Source organism: Zootoca vivipara, chromosome 10 (genome assembly GCF_963506605.1).
Source record: "Zootoca vivipara chromosome 10, rZooViv1.1, whole genome shotgun sequence".
In the NCBI taxonomy this organism is placed as follows: Eukaryota; Metazoa; Chordata; class Lepidosauria; order Squamata; family Lacertidae; genus Zootoca; species Zootoca vivipara.
In genome coordinates this window covers 39,502,796-39,521,420 of record NC_083285.1, presented here as the reverse complement: position 1 = coordinate 39,521,420, position 18,625 = coordinate 39,502,796, and the positions used below count along the sequence as shown (strand labels likewise).

General features: G+C 44.5%; 1 protein-coding gene across 2 annotated transcripts; it reads left to right on the top strand.

Annotated features, from left to right (window-relative positions):
• Nucleotides 1–2,168: 2,168 nt before the first annotated feature.
• Nucleotides 2,169–18,344, top strand: PDE6H (phosphodiesterase 6H). Of its 2 annotated transcripts, none has more exons than XM_060279734.1 (5): nt 2,169–2,491; nt 4,602–4,624; nt 12,683–12,869; nt 15,086–15,126; nt 15,252–18,344. In XM_060279734.1, exons 3-5 carry the CDS (start codon nt 12,727–12,729, stop codon nt 15,326–15,328), a joined length of 261 nt encoding a protein of 86 aa, XP_060135717.1. In that variant the 5' UTR covers nt 2,169–2,491; nt 4,602–4,624; nt 12,683–12,726; the 3' UTR covers nt 15,329–18,344. The 2 variants fall into 2 exon arrangements, with proteins under 2 accessions (XP_060135717.1, XP_060135715.1); XM_060279732.1 differs by having other exon boundaries at nt 4,602–4,941.
• Nucleotides 18,345–18,625: the final 281 nt, after the last annotated feature.

The following is an 18,625-nucleotide window of genomic DNA, read 5'->3' as shown; positions in this document are numbered from 1 at the left end:
ACGGCCGTTCACCATGACAGCTAAATGGAATCTTTATGTAATTATCAGGTGCTGGGAGTAAACAATACGAGGCATTCATAATCTTCATACCCTGCTTAAGAGCTTCCAAATGTGTGTGGCTTGTTGATTTTGGAACAGAATGGTGGACTGGAGCAGGGCTGGGAAACTGTGGTCCTCCCATATGTTATTGGGCTGCAACTCCCATCATCCCTGAGCATTGGCCATCCTGGATGGAACTGATGGGGATTTTTAATGGGAGTTGATGGAAGCACCACACTGGTGAAGGCTGTGTTACAGTAGTTTTATTTACCATTCTTCTCCTTCATTTCCAGTGTTGTTTATTATTATAGATAATGAAGCATTTTAATTAAAGATCGGAAGAAGCAAAAATGCTATAACAGATGGCCACTGTCAAAACCAGCAATTAGCAGAGGGAACATCTAGTTCTTCCAGCCTTTCCATGACATATAGTACAGCTTACCCCCATGATGTGATGTCACAACGTACCAAGTTTCCCCCTCCCCTCCTAGCAGTCATCAGTTTTTCAGAGCAGGGATGGGGGAACCCATCATGTCACAACACAAGGGAACAGGGCCGTCTCAAGACATTTTGGCACCTGAAGTGAACCACAAGATGTTGCCCCCGCCACCAGGGAAGAAGGATTGAGTGAAGAGCTACATCAGGAACAAGGGGGCAATCAAATCAACTTTCCCCAAAGGTTGGAATGGGAATCAAAGGCATTGTGGGAGGGAAAAGGGACCCACTCTGAATCATGCTGGGTGCAGAGCCTAGGTAAAAGGTAAAGGAAAAGGATGCCTGGTTAAGTCCAGTCAAAGGCGACTATGGGGTTGCGGCACTCACCTTGCTTTCAGGCCAAGGGAACTGGTGTTTGTCCACAGACAGCTTTCCGGGTTATGTGGCCAGCATGACTAAACAGCTTCTGGCACAACGGAACACTGTGACTGAAGCCAGAGCGCACAGAATCGCCGGAGAGCAGGCGGGGGCGGGGCTGGCACGCATTCTGGGGGCTTGGTGTGCTGTCCGTAGGGGTGGGGGCGCATTCTGGGGGTGGAACGCCCAGCGCGGGCGGGCGGGGGCAGCCGCCATGGCACCCTCGGGACCGTGCTGCCCAGTGCAGAGCAACCCCATCGCCCCTCCCTTCCTACGCCCCTGCTCGCCCCATCACGGGGATTCGAACCGCCGACCTTCTGATCAGCAAGCCCAAGAGGCTCAGTGGTTTAGACCACAGCATCGCCCGTGCCCCATGCAAGTAGAGCCTAGAAGACCCCAGAGGGCAGCCCCTGCCATTTCCTGCATCCCCTATTCACTGAGAGGCAGCTGCAGAGGCAGCACTGGGAGTTGGGGTGCTGCCAAGGAGAACGCAGATCTGGCTACCAAGGAATGTGTGGCGGTGGTGGAAGCAGCAAGAGAAGCTTTCCTTGGAGGTTGCATATGCTGCTTCTGTCAATTCTGCTGCTTGTAGAGATCCTCTTACCTTGCCTCATGCAATGGTTGACCTTGCTTATGAAGGGAGGGAAATGAGATGCCCAGCTGCCATTTTCAGGGGCATTCAACCTGTGGGATCTTGCCTAGTTTGGTCCTCAGGTAGGTAGAAGAATGAGACTCAATAGGGGGTCGTGAGTAGAAGACCAACTGTCCTTTTTATTGCGCATTCATGGTTAGTTGCGCTCATGATTTTATCGGGGGTTATATGCAAATCCACTTTCCATACTGTTTGCCACTGCAAAAGTTCCGAGGTGTGGACATACCACATCACTTCCAATGGTTCATGCCATGTAGCTTCCTGCTGAAATCTTGTAACTTTTTATGCCACAAATGCTCCTGGATTCATGTTGTCCGACTTTTGTTATGCTATAGTGCAAGAGTGCCCCCCCCACCTGACGTCAATAATTCAGTAACATTGGGGAAGCATTGCAGAACAACTAATAAAGCAGAATAGTGTGAGAGCCATCCAATATAAATCTACCCATAATGCACAATTATTGTATCAATTATATATGTTGTAGAATACACTTGCCAAAACACAACACCCACCAGGGGTGCCAACTTGAATAAAATATGGGGGGGGCAGGTAAGCCCCGCTTTGCATAGTCGACCACAAGACATCAGGGGTGGGGAGAAAAACAAATGAAATCCATCTCTTTACTCTGCCCTTTGGCAGTTAAGACAGGGTGTTTTGTGGGACTCGCCTCTATTGCTCAATTTGTTCTGTTCCGGCTGGAACAGTTCTACTTGTTTTTAAAACTGTAACTGTTCTGTCTGTCTTTATATTTGTGTGTTCTGTTGTTGTAGCCAGCCTTACGGTGAAAAGGTGGTTAAGGAATCTCATAAAGAAATAAGGAAATGGTAAAAGAGGCCATAAGCCACGAGGCATGTTTAAAAGAGAGGAGAGAGCAAGTACCGCATAAAAAGGGGACAGTGGCGAGAAGCAACCCTGTGCTTGGCTGCCGAGACAGATGGAAACTCAGAGGTGAGTAGACATGTGGGTGGAGTGGCAGCGGCGGCAGATGCAGCCAGCCTACTGCTGAGTCTGTGCATGGTTCCTCCAGCTGGCTGCAGCCAACGCTTATCGTGTCATGTGGAACATGAATAATCTCAAGGTCCCAGGCACTGTGCGGAGGAGATTTCATCCCTGAGGGTATATGTATTGGCATTCACACACAAAAGGAAGGCACATGGCCTCACAAACTACAGTCTCTTTAAAAAATAAATATGTCCTGCTCATGTGCCTTTAATAGCAACCTAACACAGGGGCCCCACAGACTGCTGTTTTATCACGGGTGTATTCTGCAACCTGTTCCTGACTGTGGGCTTGTCCACACTTCCACTTGCCTTATGCCTAGAAAGCTTTCTACGCACAGGTTTGAGTGATTTTCTGTTTGCCCCTCCGCTTTCCACACCTTTTATCGCTGAATCGGAGCAAGCGTCAATCCGCAGAAAACCCTATTGATGTTTGCTGCTATTTGGCAGTAAAGATTTTCATGGGGGAAAGTGGTGGGACAAGCAGAAGTCTGGATGAGCCCACAATTATAGTGCATTAGTGGTGGGTTTCTTCTGCATCATTAGTAGTTCTGCGGTGATTCCACGACACTGCCACATTAATGCTGTCTAGTGGGGCTAAAGGTAAAGGTAAAGGTACCCCTGACCATTAGGTCCATCCAGTCGTGACCGACTCTGGGGTTGCGCACTCATCTCGCATTATTGGCCGAGGGAGCCGGCATATAGCTTCCAGGTCATGTGGCCAGCATGACAAAGCCGCTTTTGGAAAACCAGAGCAGCACATGGAAACGCCGTTTACCTTCCCGCTATAGCGGTTCCTATTTATCTACTTGCATTTTGATGTGCTTTTGAACTGCTAGGTTGGCAGGAGCTGGGACCAAGCAACGGGAGCTCACCCCATCACAGGGATTCGAACCGCCGACCTTCTGATCAGCAAGCCCTAGGCTCAGTGGTTTAGCCCACAGCGCCACCTGGGTCCAGCGCAACAAAAAGAGGATAAAAGAAACCCAGAACATTTGTGGTATAAAAAGTTACAGGACTTCAGCAGGAAGTTACAGGATATGCACTAATTGGGAATGAAGCAGTGTGACTGGCCCCAAACATTTTCAGGTGCAAGCAGTATTGAAAGTGGGATTGTATGTGACCACCCCAATAGCATCATGAGCAGAAATAATCATGAATGTGCAATAAAAAGGACATGGGGGGACATGTTGGAGCCCCTTTAGACATCCTTATCATTGTGCACTCATCATGATTTGTACTCGTGATGCTGTCAAGGTGGTCATACACCTCTGTGGGGAATTCCACAAATCAAGGCCTGCCACTACAGACTGGGTCCACTGGGCCATAGAACAGCCTGCCAGCATTCTGGTGGGATCCCCTCATTTGATCTATATCAAGGGGAGATCCCTGCACCCAAGATCAACCCTGAAGGAGTAATCAATCAGCAAGCAGGCGGGTTGATTTAGGATGCATACCCAATGCCCATGCCAAAATCTACCACATCTGTAATTAACAAAGTTGTGGCCAAATTTTAATCCCAGATTATTGTTTTGTCATAATTTTAGCTATTGCAGAATCTCCACCTGGGTTACTGGACCAGTGTGCTTGGACGCAGAAAAGCCCTCTCCTAAGATGTCATAATCTGCACTTCTGAGGGTGGTGAAACACCTCTCTTTCAGATATTCAGGACCTAAGTTGTGTAAGGCTTTAAACACTAATATGAGCACCTTGAACTGGGCCCAGAAACAAACTGGAAATTAATTATTGTAGTTGCTGCCGCCGCCAAGTACGCAGGCACACTCTTCAGACTTGGAGCCACATGTCACTGGAAGATATTAGACAGAAATGTACAGTGAATACTATCAAACAGGAGAAGTGTAAGTCTCTCTAAAGGATCTTAACAGTGTAGTGTTGAATTGAAAAGTACCCTTTGTGTTGTTTTGCTCCTAATCATTTGGCCCAGGGCTTCCCCTATTCTGGAATTGTTGAAAAAGCTTTAATTTCATACAACAGCTTTTGCATCTATGTGAGAGCCTCTCCCTATGTATCTGACTCCCTCTTTTCTTTTCTTTTTTCAGATAAAGTGAGAATTTCAGGGCAGGTGAGAAATGTCCAGTCACTGCCAGACAATCTCATGCCCTTTCTCTGAGGAATGTCTTCTCAGGCGTGTAGTATTCTAATACAGCTCCCCCAAAATGCACTCTAAAGTAAATCTGAGATCAACACTTCCAGAAACATGTCCACTCCTCCTCCTTTGAGACATGACACATTGTCATTGGTGCCATTTGATAGTGAGGTCACCTGGTGGATTAGGACACCTTGGAGTATTTCTGGAGGGTGATTTGCCTTTCAGAGAGATTTTTCTCATCAAGCAGGTGGGAAATAACTTCATGGTTTCCAAGAGGAGCTCACAACACCGTAAGTTTTCATTATATATATAAAAACATCTGCATCCTGTAGACAGTGAAGCAGGGAAGAGAGAAAGGAGGAGTTCTTGTGGATTTTGCTTTGAAATTAAGGGGGAAAAGCATGGATTGAAACCCGGGAGGACTTGTTTAAACTTCCCTTTTTTAAATCTTTTTTAAATCTGAAGGACTCTTAACACTAGCAATTTGTCTGATGATTATGTGACTTTTTCCAGATGAATGCAATAAATCTTTCACTGGACTCAGTGTAAATAGGTAGCCAATTGGACATCCAGGCAAGTTTTGTTTATTTTGCTAGTCACTTTTACTGTAGTACCAGTACTTTTCTTAGTAGCATTTTGGCTTACCTGTTGGCAGTTGCAAACTTCATGGGACTCTATTCTTAGCTGAGTTGGCTTACAGAATTTTCTGAAGTGGTTGGAAGAATGTAATTAAAGAGCTGATTTATCAAGGGTGCATGGTGGGTGTCCCATGTGGTCTTTGAAGGACTTTAAAGTGTTGATGCCTTGAGATTGTATTAGGAGGATGGAAGGGTGGCAAAGGCTGAAGTGGGGCTTTATTAAAACCAGTGGGTGTTTTGCCACTGACATCCGTTGGAGCAGGGTTTCACCTGATGCATAAAATGTTCAACCAATTACAAGGAGCCGCCAACATTTATTCCTTCACAATATGGTGTCTGCTGCCTGTAGATTCTTATTATCAGTGAGCTAGTGGCTGGGAAAAGATGTGTAGTGAAAATGTATTGTAATTGCATTTAGACATTTAGAATGTATTTTTATATTTGGCTTGAGACGAATAAAATATCTGGTCATCAGCAGATGTTGGAAATAACTGACTTTGGGCAATCAGTCCCCCACAAAAACCAAACTGGAATAGCATGACTTTTCAATGCAACCAGAATTATGTCTGAATCTAGATTAAGAAGATTCTAGGTAGCAAATGGCTAGAGTGATATCACGGGTGCAATACTTATGGGGCTTTCTGACACCACCCTGTCATAGCAAGAATAATATGAATGGCTTCTTTTGGAGACTAGAGTTCCTGACTCCTGGTGTGTACATGCTTCCTATTTACTTGGCATCCATTGCACCCCCACTGCTAGCTTAGGAAGCTGTGTTCACCTGACATTAGCCACAATCCATATTTATCTCGTATTGAACCTGTCGTTTCTTGTGGAACGCTGCATTTTTATGTGCTTATCCCCAAACCAGCTTCAATGTGAATTGAGAAAAAGAATGGCTTAGCTGTGTTCTAAGGCAGTGATGGACTTCTGAGGAAAACCGCAGCACACACAAAGGGGTCACGAAGATTTTTGGATTGCACTTAGAAGTACACCAGCTTTGAGTAGTTAGTGATACTTGGTCTTCCCATGGCCCAGCGTGTGATATTCTTGCCAGACATGGAGCTGGGATATGACATGTTTCCAGGGTGATAAATCAAAAGGGATCAGAGCAGCCCACGTAGAGTTTTGTATCTGGCCCTGCTGTAAAGAACATCAGCTGGAGAATCTATTTTGCCTTTCCTAAAGGATCAGAGATAAATGCTGTGAAAGGGAGGGATTAGGAAGAAGCAATTTGCCATTTGTGCACAAGCCCTCCTACAAGACATTCACAAAGGGAGGAGGGGGAAGATTAACCTGGATACCAACCCGGAGGTGGGTTGCCATCTGACAGCATCAGGATAAGAGCATTACTGTGGACAAGATGGCATTAGGTAAAATTAACCATCTGACGATGTACGCAACGTCATTACACAATGGATTAACTCTTCGACTGAAATAGGGACCTGTCGGAGCCAATTAGAAAGCGCCGAGTTTGACGCTGAAGTAGGGAGAGAAATGAAGGTTGGAGGAAAAAAGGACACGCAATTGCACAGCACTTTTCAAGGCATATTTCACTGCTGACACCTGCACTGGTTCGCTCATCCCAGGACTGTTTTTCCAATAACAACAGGCAATATTGGTGTCGGAATTGCTGCCTTACATTATCTGAGAGGTAAGTTCCTAAGGGATTTAAAGGAGTCATTGAAAGGCACCAATCCAAAAGTTGAAGCGTGAATCGAGGGGTGCAGTCGCGGGTACAGTGATGGTGGAAGACCAGGATCAATGGCTTGGGATGGAGAAATCGGCTGTAACGTTGTGTGCTACCCAACTTGAATTCTACAGAGAAACTTACTCAGTAGCTCCAAAGGGCATTGGTGGAGAATGGAGTGGGGCATTTCTGCCGCTGGTGGGAAAGAATTGCTAGCCCCTTTCCCCCACCGTCTGTTACTGACAGAAGGTAAAAGATGTGGACCATTGTATTTTTTTCTCCTGACTAGATGAGATGCGTGCATGGATGACAAGGTGGTGGTGAAGAAATAGGAAGGATCATTTGTGACCACTGCTAGATCCCCTTTCTCTCTATTCCTTTTAATATTGAGCTGGGTGAGAACTCAGTTTACATGAACCCCCCCTTGGCTGCAGGCAGCACATCTCTTTGTCAGCTACAGTACCCTTGTTCTGAAATAGAAGCAACATTTTATGAATCCTTGAGGTGGTACCTTCCTTCCCCTTTGCTGCCTAAAAGAAGAAGCAAAGACGGTGCAGAGAAACTGGGGACAATCTGTTTGGCAATAGCATTGGGAACATAGGAAGCTCCTTCCTATCAAGTCAGACCATTGGTCCAGCTAGCTCAGAGCCATCTACTTATGGAATGGCAGGGGCTCTCTTGCATACCAAACAGAGCGCTCTCCCAGCCCTATAAATACCGGGGAATGAATCTGGGACCTTCGGCATGCAGAGCAGGTGCCATTGCTTTATTATTCCTTTCTATACAAGCCAAGACTACAATCCCCAGCTCCCTTAACAAGTTACATCTTCCAGGGTTCTTTGGGGATCTCATGTGCTGTATATGCACAGTGTGCACATACATACATGGACACGGTCTCGCTGTGTGCATCTTAATGCCTTTCTAAATTTATGGGTTCAAGGCTCTTTCCCTGAAAATTTCCTGATGTTTCGTTCACTCAGGGGTACATCCCACATTTTCAATGAAACCCAATCCAAGCTTCTCAAGAGCATCCTGTGGGCTGTTTATTTAAATAGGTTTTCCAGCCAAATGTTCCACTTGCTGGAATTGTTTACCACAATGGCTGTTAAAGTATGTAATTTGTAACCATGGATGTAGTTTGGGCATATGCAATCTCTGAAAGCAGCAGAATCAGTATACAGCATGAAAACCCTAAGAACAGAGTGGTTTCCCTCCCCCCAGTCCTTTGTCACTTCTTTAAATAACACACACACACACACACACACACACACACACACACACACACACGTATGTGTCCTTAAGATGCTACAGGTCTGTTCATGCTAATGCAAACTGGCAGAGGTCCATTGACTTCAGCAAAGAATCTGAACCCAGAATGGGATTCAGGAAACCAAGAGTTAGATTTAATTCTTGGCTGTGCCCCAAATTTTCCTTGAGCAAATTGTTTAGACTTTCCTCTTGAACTTCCTATCTCTCAAAAAATGGAAATAAAACATTTTCCCTAACCCAACACAACATGAAGAAAGTCTAGGAGCTTACTGGAAAACATGCCGATTGGTTTAATGTACTACACCTAGCAGAGCAATCCCATGCAGAAAACCACCATGAATTCTGAGGAGCTTACTCCAGAGTAAATGTCTATCAGTTTTGCAGTCCAAAGCTGGGCAGCTAGTCATTAGCTATGTCCAAATGCATAATGTAACTCCTAATATGGCTTGCAGGTCTATGGTGATACAAGACATGAACTGAAATTATCTGCAGATTTATCACTTTGGTCTGATCACAGCTTTTGGCTGAACCACGAGCAACTACAAATCTTCCAGTGTTAAATATTTATTGACTATACAACATACATTAAAGTGGCATGAAAAGAAGCAGATTGTTCGTTTATGAAGTTATAGCTGTACCCAGCCACACATTGCTATGGGTCATCCCTGTGACTCCCCCCACCCCATCCTGATCCATGCCCCGTCCCAAAACTGTCCTGCCCCCACCCCCAACCCAGGCGAGCCCCCACCTCCACTCAGCCCAGTCTGCTGTTTCACTCCTCCCTGCAAACCCAAGCTGAGCTGTTCTGGAGAGTGAAGCTTTTCTAGCTGCAGTGCCAGTGGAGTCGCCACTAGAGGGCGAAGTTTTGCAACCTCTCATGTTCCTGTTTTTCTGGTTTTTCCAAAAAGCCATGTTTTTACCTGTGATAGGTGTGACATCTGTATAATCCAAGTTTATACAAACACCTATTTGCATGTGACGTTGTGTCCCAATGTCAATGCAACCGGTCAAGCGGTTTCAGAGAAAAGTGGAATATAACAAACAGCTTACATTTATATATATATATATAGAAGGTTACGAGTTACCCCTCCTGAGCAATGTGTCTTTGGAATCTCATAAACAAGCTGCAAATAATTATTAGCAACAATGAACCATAATACATTTGTTAAGAAATTCTGTCTCGTTCTTCATTTCAAGAGCAGATCCCAGCCTTTTACATACATTGTTGGAATAAAAAGTCTTAGCCACCATTTCATAAATGTTTTAGAGGACGAGCAGTACCCTGCTCTTTGTTCTTCAGGTAATAGTTGTTTTCTCTGTGAAAATTCTACCTGCATGTTTTTATAGGCTAGGGACATAAAAAAATACCCCACTGCTGTAGAGAGAGATATGAGGAGATATTAGCAGGCTGCGCCAAGGAGATACAGTGTGGTGCTCTGATATAAAGAGATTAAGCATCGGCTCTGATGTCTGGGCTAATTTTGTCCTCTGACAGCAGGGATCAGCCTGAGAACTAGCCAGGAGAAAAGTCTAGAGTGGGAGTTGCATAATGCAGAAGGGACAAACATGTGACTTCACATGTGTGTGAAGAAAGGGAGAAACCCTTTCCTTTGGCACTTAGGCGTAGAGGCCATTTTGACTGGGAAGGTGGATTTGGTCTAATAGGCAATGAAAGCATCCAATAACTGGTTTTTGGTTTTGGCAGTGTGTGAACTAGGGTGTACAAAATCTGTCAGGTTTTTTAACCCGAAACTTCCCAATTTTCCTAACTTAAGTTCTGTTTTCCACATTTATCCATCCGTTTACAGCAGGCACCCCCAAACTCAGCCCTCCAGATGTTTTGGGACTACAACTCCCATCATCCCTAGCTAACAGGACCAGTGGTCAGGGATGCTGGGAATTGTAGTCCCAAAACATCTGGAGGGCCGAGTTTGGCGGTGCCAGGTTTACAGTGTATGCAGTTATTTATTTATTTTGCCTCATGAATAGCCATCAGCATTTCAGTGTGCCTTTCTCCCAAAGTAAGACATTTTGGTATGCAGTTTTGTCTGTTGTGCATATTTTTTTTGCAAACCATTTCCCAAATTTATGCAGCTTTGTACACGTTATTTGGTTGGAGAAACTGCCCTGAGAAATTAGGAGAAGCGAGAATGTCAAAGGACAGCTGCATTTTTAGTTTGCATATTGTTTCAGGAAGTGTTGATTCAAGCTGAATTCCTCCTGCCTCCATTGTGTTGAGACAAACCCCACAGATGACAAAGCAGTGGACCGGGTACTTCAGCCAACAGAAAGTCCTTTTAGTCAAAATTGGTACATTGGTTCACAACCAACGGGTAGGAAGTCATAAGCGGACAACACCTTGGCCATTTTTTGTCTTGTTTAGGATTTTTAAAGAAAATATGAAAGATTGGATGAAGGGACCAGATGTGAATCACTCCTTCTCCCTTTAGGAGATGTATAGAAGATGAAATGTCAACAGTGGAACCTTAATCACCCTTGTGTGAAAAGCTGCCCATTGCAAAATTCCCGCTTTCTTTCAGCTGCTGAAGTTCAGAAGCCCTGCCCTTTTTTGCCCCAATTTTGGTCACTCTAGTTCTCAGAAAGGAGCAGGCAGAAGAAGAGGCTAAAGGGTTTCTGGGTTGAAAAAGTTGAAGACTTTAGCTTCAGCCTAGCATATGGAAGTCCAAATCATATTTCAGCAGTATGTTCACCAGGCTGCCTTACATGAGCTTAGAACAGTGGCAGACCTACATTTTTGGGGCCCTGAAGGTTGAAGTGTCATGGGGGCCCCTTCGCAACCAGCAACGAGGTCTGGCTAGCCACTGCTACCTTCTTCAAATGGGTTGTTTCATGACAGATCACATCTGCGGTACTGACTCTTAAACTTTGGGATTTTTGAAATATATACAGTACAACAAAAAATTAATCTGAGTCGTGAGACTCAAATTGGGTGTACTGTATTAGACCCCAATCAATGTGGACTAAAGCTGCTTCTGGGGCCCCTCTAGGTTCAGGGGCCCTGAAGTTTAATCTTCATTAGTTTCATAGTAGATCTGTCCTGGCTTAGAGACTGGATATGCACAGGCAAACACACACACACACACACACACACACACACACACACACAACTTCCATCGCTGCTGACCTTTAACTATCCTGGCTGGTGCTGATGGAAGTTAGAGTCCTAACAACATCAAGAGGGTGAGGGGTTCCCCTTCCCTGCTATGTAGGAACTAGAGCACACTTCTAGCAATCAGTATGGCAAAAAAGCATCAAGCATCTTGGCAGCTGTAGGCACATAAGTAAATACTTAAGGGAGGAACATAAGCAATTGTCTTCTATCAAATCAGATTATTTGCCCACCTACCCCTTTTTGTTTTCTCTGAGTCTCCAGGATCTCAGGCAGGGGTTTTCACATCGCTTATTATCAGCTTCTTCTTCTCTTACTGGAGATTGAACATGCAATCTTCTGCATGCAAACTGTATGTTTTATCACACACACACACACACACACCCCAAAAAATGATGGTTCCTAATCTTTCAGCTGGCCACTATTAATGCAGCTGAATGGGCAGGTGTAAGGTTTTTCTCTGTGCTATGAAAATCTTCTCCTGCACATCACACTGACATTCCCACCCACCCTATAGCCAACCAGTTAACAACAATGGTCTTAATGCCAAACTTCAATATCAGCTCAAATCTCATAACCATTTACTGAACACGGAGTTGGGGGGGGCAATTTGTGTAGTATGCAAACATACCTCCATTGTTCCCTGATGAGCAAAAAGGGAAGGGCCAGATCCCACTGTATAAATTGCTCCATTATTATTATTATTAGTTATTATTATTTAAGTAGCAGTTTGTGCTTATCGGCCAATGAACAGCTGAGCTGAGTGAAGGCAAACTCAAGTATTCATTTTTATTTTTCAAACCAGTGACGATGGGAGGGAGAACCTAGAAGTAGGAATGTCTCCTGCACACGATCTCTCTCTCTCTTCCCAGCCTCCAGCACACACACTTACTTTATGGCAGGGTTGCTTGTGCCTTTAAAAGGTTCATGGTGCACAAAAATGTAGCTTTTGAAACCTTTCCCATGGCCACATCGGTGCAACCAGCTGTCTCTGTTGAATTCCTGCCTGTTGCCAAAAAAAAAAAAAAGAAAGAGGCTAGCTATTGCTGCTCTACCAGCTTAAATCCCAGCCACTTTACATGAGCTCAGATGCATAGGTTTTGCTGTGAATTTGAAAAAACACTGTAGCTCTGGTAAGAGAGAGAGTTATATGCTTGTAGACAGCATAACCAGACTTAATTGAGGGCAGGGCTCTTATTGCTTTAAAGTAGGGGGGTCTAGGTTTTCCAACTCTAATGGCAGCAAGGGTTGTAAATTGTAAGTCCCCCACCCCTTTTCATTAACTGGGTTTATTTGTGTTCCAGAGAGAACGATCTGAAGCAGCAGAGTGCCTCACAGGAGGTGAAGAATGACTGAGAACGCAGCAGCGCCTGCCACCCTCAATGCTACAGACACAACTGCACCTACCACGCCTCGCAAGGGGCCTCCCAAGTTCAAGCAACGGCAGACACGGCAGTTCAAGAGCAAGCCGCCCAAAAAAGGAGTAAAAGGGTAGGAGTAGGAATTCAGAAGCCAAAGGCTTCATTTGCTCACAAATGTGCTTCTAAGATTCTGCATTCCCAAACTGCAACTATTAGGGCATCACCCCTACTGTAACTACATACTGTACGTGTAACTGGGCAGGGGGCGAGCCTTATTTATTCCTCTTTTACCACTGCCTCCATTTCTTTCTTCCTTCCTTGGTTGTTTTCCTTGCGTTGATATCTAGGTTGTAAGCCCCCTGGGATAGCGGCCTCTTTTCTCATTCTGAACAAAGCATCGTGTGCATAAAGGATGAGGAACCTTTTTCCTTCCTGGTGTTCCTGAACTACAACTCCCATCAGCCCTAACCCAATGATCAAGGGTGATGGGAGTTGTAGTCCAACAGCTTACTGGAGGGCCACACTTTCCCCATTCCGGGTGTAAATGAATGGTGGTATGTTGTGCTTCAGGCCATAGACTGAGGTGTGGCAGGTATCTTGACTTAACTAGTCCTAAACATAAATATTGGGGAATAAGCCCCATAGAACACAGTAGTACTTACCTATGAATAAACGTATGTAGGACTGCATTATAAATGGAGCTGGGCTCTGTAGTTGTTAGTAACGGTCTTGTCTTGGTTAGATCACGCAAGGAGACAGAGGACAGGGGAAAGGCCTTATGGGTATCGCTTGATATGGTTTATACCAGGCATCCCCAAACTGCGGCCCTCCAGATGTTTTGGCCTACAACTCCCATGATCCCTAGCTAACAGGACCAGTGGTCAGGGAAGATGGGAATTGTAGTCCAAAACATCTGGGGGGGCAAAGTTTGGGGATGCCTGGTTTATACTATAGGACCTTTGCTGATGGGTCCTCTCAGGGTATTTTTACAATGGAAAATACATGAGAGTAACGGACTGGGCTGATACTGATGTTAAGGTGCTGGACTAATGGGGAGGAGTCCTGGGCATACAGCAACATTACAGTCGATTCCATTATATGGCCTCACTGATATACTTTTCATATGTTGTGGCCGTCTGGTTTCGGAATCTATCTTGCTAGTTAAATACAGTCTGTTTTATGGTGGGGTGGGGGATCTGTGGCCCTCCAGATGTATCTAAGGCAGGCAGGGCCGGCTCTAGGGGAAGGCTGGGTGGCGCGGGGCTCCCACCAGCCGCCCACCAGCCGCAGCAAGAAACGGGGCGGGGGCGCCGGAGAGATCTCAGCATGCTTAAGACGGCCCTGAAGGCAGGGGTCAGCAAACTTCTTCAGCAGGGAGCCGATCCACGGTCCCTCAGACCTTGTGGGGGGCCGGACTATATTGGGGGGGAGCGAATTCCTATGCCCCACAAATAACCCAGAGATGCATTTTAAATAAAAGCACACATTCTACTCATGTAAAAACACGCTGATTCCGGGACTGTCTGCAGGCCGGATTTAGAAGGCGATTGGGCCGGATCCGGCCCCCGGGCCTTAGTTTGCCTACCATGATCTAAGGGTTTGGCCAAACCCAGCCTATAATGGACCCCTTTGATTCTCAACGCCCACGGGTACTACTGGTGGCAGAAGTGGACTTGTGGGTGGAGGGAAAATGAAGGGACAGAGTCTACATTGTATGTTTTGTTTGTCTTGTTTGTATAAAAACCAATAAAAAATATTATAAAAAAAAACCATGATCTAAGGGTACACTTCCTGTTCTTGGCTTTCTTATGAGACAACATGATGAGATTGTTTAGCTTAGATTTGATGGCCTGCTGATGAACAGAAGCTCTGTGACTATATGTTTAGGGAGCAACGGTACAAGCATTTTATCACCCCATATTTCCTAGGATATTGTTTCTATATTTTGGTTTGACTTGGTTCTGTTCTGTGTGAATAGATGCCCCTGCCTGGCAAGCCAACATTGGAATCAGCATGAGTGACATGAGTGAGAGGCTCAAAACACTCTGAAAATTGCAGGGTTTTTGGTGCCTCTTTGTAAGGAACAAATTGATCTTATTTAAAGATGTTTGGCCCATCTGTTTGCACATAGTCATGTTTAGAAGCAAAACAAGGCCAAGCCAAATGCAGGAGCTTGCTAATGGGGGAGAGAAGAGCCAGTCAGCACAACTTGATCTTGCAGCAGAAAACACACACAAAATCAGCTGTTCCCTTGCATGTTCTCTTTGGTTAGGAAAAATATATCTATTCATAAATACGCAAACATATGCTTGCAATTCAAACTCTCTTCTGTTGCTTTTTCCATAGTTTTGGAGATGATATCCCAGGAATGGAGGGCCTCGGAACAGGTAATTGATAGGCAATATTGCTCTGTTATTCCCTGTGCTATTTTCCTCTACCCCAAGCCATCTTAAATGAGCTTTTCCATATTGATCTATGTATGCATAATAAGCTTTCTCTCTCTTCCTTGCAGATATCACGGTGATTTGCCCTTGGGAAGCTTTCAGCCATCTGGAGCTTCACGAGTTGGCACAGTTTGGAATCATCTAATCTACCAGAATCCCTGCTTTTGACCGGAGCTCTGAAAAGAGTCTATCACCTGTGATACTTATTTCCACTCCTTCAAAAAATTCTGACATTTAACAAAACAGATGGCTTTGTGGGGTCAGTTTCGAGCAACTTTCTTCTTAGATTTACTTTGCAAGAAAGGGTGTTAAAAATATATCCAACTGGCTCATCAGCTAAGAAGTTGGAACGGTTCTAAATGTTTTCGTCTAAAATACATTTTGTTCTTTTTCTCCCTAAAATTCTCTTTCTATGTACCATCTAGGATTTATCTGTTTAGATACATAAAAAAAACCTTAACTACATATTTTCATCTCATCTTGGATAAGTTATGAGTCTGTGTGCTTGCATATGCAATCCTAGAAGTCTTTGAAGTTTCCCTCATTGTTCAAATCTGCTCCCACGGCTCTCCTGCGCATCCATGAAAATGATCACAAATTTTGAATTGCATTCCCACATAATGAATACCCAAAACGATGTGTAGGGATGTTTCCAAACATTCCATAACCATAAGCAGGATACCCAGAGAGTTGCAAAAATAATTACCCATTGTGCCAGGAAAAGACTTTGGAGCCTGATAAGTTCCATAGGCAGTAACACCACAGAAGCCATCAATGCAAGGGCTTGATAACACTGTAGACATTTTCTTAATTACAGGTTTATCAATGTAGCTGTTAGATTCCTGTTGCTCTAATAAAAGTTACCGTTGCTCTAATAAAAGTGCATTAAAAGCATGGTATTTATATCCTATCACACTTTTTCATTCCTCATGAGTAAAATCTTAGTGAAATCAGTTGCAGAGAGTTCCTTTTCTTGCAGAAGGGGATAGTGTGCTCTGTCCAAGCTGAAAAGCACTCTCGCTTATTATTGTCACATGGCTGAGGTATGGCAAAGTCTCCCAAGCAGAGGTGGCTGGTGCCCAATTGGACTCGTAGGGTAGGTGCCCAATTGGACTCGTAGGGTAGAAGGCAGGGAAGCCAATGATAGGCAAGAACCAGAGCCAATGACAGGCAAAGTCAACTAATTCTAGTTTTGTCACCACCCTCCTCTACAAGGTCAAAACTGAGACTAAGGAGGAGGAGGAAACTTATAGCCAGGCAGGAATAACTCCTGGACTAGTTTTAAGTAAGAAGGCAGGAAGATGGGAGGTTGCCTGAGAGCAGACTAAGGTTGGGGGGGGGGCAATGCCCCATTTGCCCAAATGGACCAGCCACCATGGCTCCTAAGTGAAGCTTGAGCTTCTAATAAAGCTCCACCTGACTCCAGAAATTTCATTTACACATGGCTGTATACCTCATGAGTAGATTTAGATGGCAGGTTTTAGTTAGGAAAAGTAACAGTCTTCTTTGAAATATCCAGTCCAGTTATCTTTTGTGGTGTTTGACTACAGGATCAGATGAATTTTCATCTGAAACCAAGGCTGTATATACACTCCCATTTGCCCTTCATCCAGGGTGCTGCCACCACTGGTTTAGGAAGTGGTGTCCATATGGTGTTGGCAACAATCCATATCTACCCTGAATCTGTCCTGTTGCTGCTTACAAAATTCTGCATTTTGATGCATTTCCCAAAAAAACCATCTTCAATCCAAACAGAGAGAGAAATTGACTTAGCTGTGTTTTAAGCTGGCAATATATACACAACCTGACTTATCATCGAGATCTAGGCACCAATTCACATAACGTACCTCTAAAAGTTGCTTCATAAATGACATACTATCTGCATGAGTGTACTTTATTTTAGAGGGGAGCTCTTTATATACCCCATGATTTGCAAGCGTTGCTCAAGAATCTGTTTTACCACATGCATACAGCATAACATAGAAGCTTGCATGGTTCTCAAAATAGATGTCAATGGCGTCTCCCTACCCTGCCTTACAGGGTATATATACCCAAATCAGGAAAACACCCTATGTGAAGCCGCTATGCTGCCACAACTTAATGGAGATCCTGATAGGCTCGTGTGACTATAGGACATACGTTTGTAGGTAGCAGAATGATTCATTTTTGTAGCTTTCCACACCACTCCTGCCTTGCGGTCTTACAGCCCCAGGTGATGGTGGCAATGATTATTTACTATCCTGCCTGCATTCATTCAGCCCATTTGAAATGGCTGTAGAAAACTCTAGGCTGAAGTTTTACCCCCATTTAATCCAAGACAAGTTAATAGTGAGGTCGGTGGATTAAGTGATTTATACTGTTTGATATTCAGAATGGAGGATGTTACTTCATAAACATTATTCATCTGAGCTCCACTCACCATCTCCTACTATTGGGAAACTTATTTTTCCCCATGTGCTGCTGCTGCTGCTTTTGACTTGTACTACTTAGATTTGTGTAGTGTGATCTCTATGAGCCCGCATTTTTACTTGAAAGCATCGGTTTGTGTGTATAATGTGATGAGCTCAGAACAACACACTCATCGGCCAAAGTGGCATGATAATAGTGTTGCACGCCAGCCCAATCTCTGAGCGGTGCAAGATTCCAGGACTTTCAGGCACTTACCCATGGTTTGTGTTTCCTTTTGGAAATGAGGCACAGTGGAAATTGTGGTGTCTTTATGATATATGGTTTATTTACAGATCTATACAGCCTGAGTCTACGATGGAGGGGTTCACAGCATCAACACCCCAAAAGGGTCTTGTTTCTGCCATCATCAAACACCATGATCTCTGACCAATTTGTTGCTTTTCTTCTAGGTTACATCACACACACTCTCTACTCTAAACTCTGACTCTGTTGAGGGAGGGGGCACTAGCAATTAGCCGTCTCACACCAAGCCCCTTAATCCCTCTTAATGGCTCATCACCCAGGCTGTCACCTCATGCGAAGGTTAACTTGGCTTGATTAGATTTTAACACTTGCTGAATCCAGGGATTAATTGGGGGGGGGGTCTGGGACCCACAAACCTATAACACCATCAAAGCTTTGAAGCTCAGATGTAAGCCTCACCTCTTCTGCCTAGAGGGAAAATCATTAGGAAGTTAGCAACAGTGCTGCTTCTAGAGCAGGGGTGTCAAACTCAAATTCATCGGGGGCCGCATCAGCAGTTTGGTCACCCTCAAAGGGCCGGTTGTATCTGTAGGACTATGTGTCCACTCTTTATTATCATAAATTATTGTCACTGCATTCAATTATTACTGTTTTTTGTAATAATGTAAGTAATACCGGTAACTAGCTCTGAAAGCAGAAACATAGTCAGAATAATGGCAAGTAGATATTCAAATGTACAATTATTGTACAATTTATTGAAAAATGATTTTTGGTAACTGCACTGGGTGGT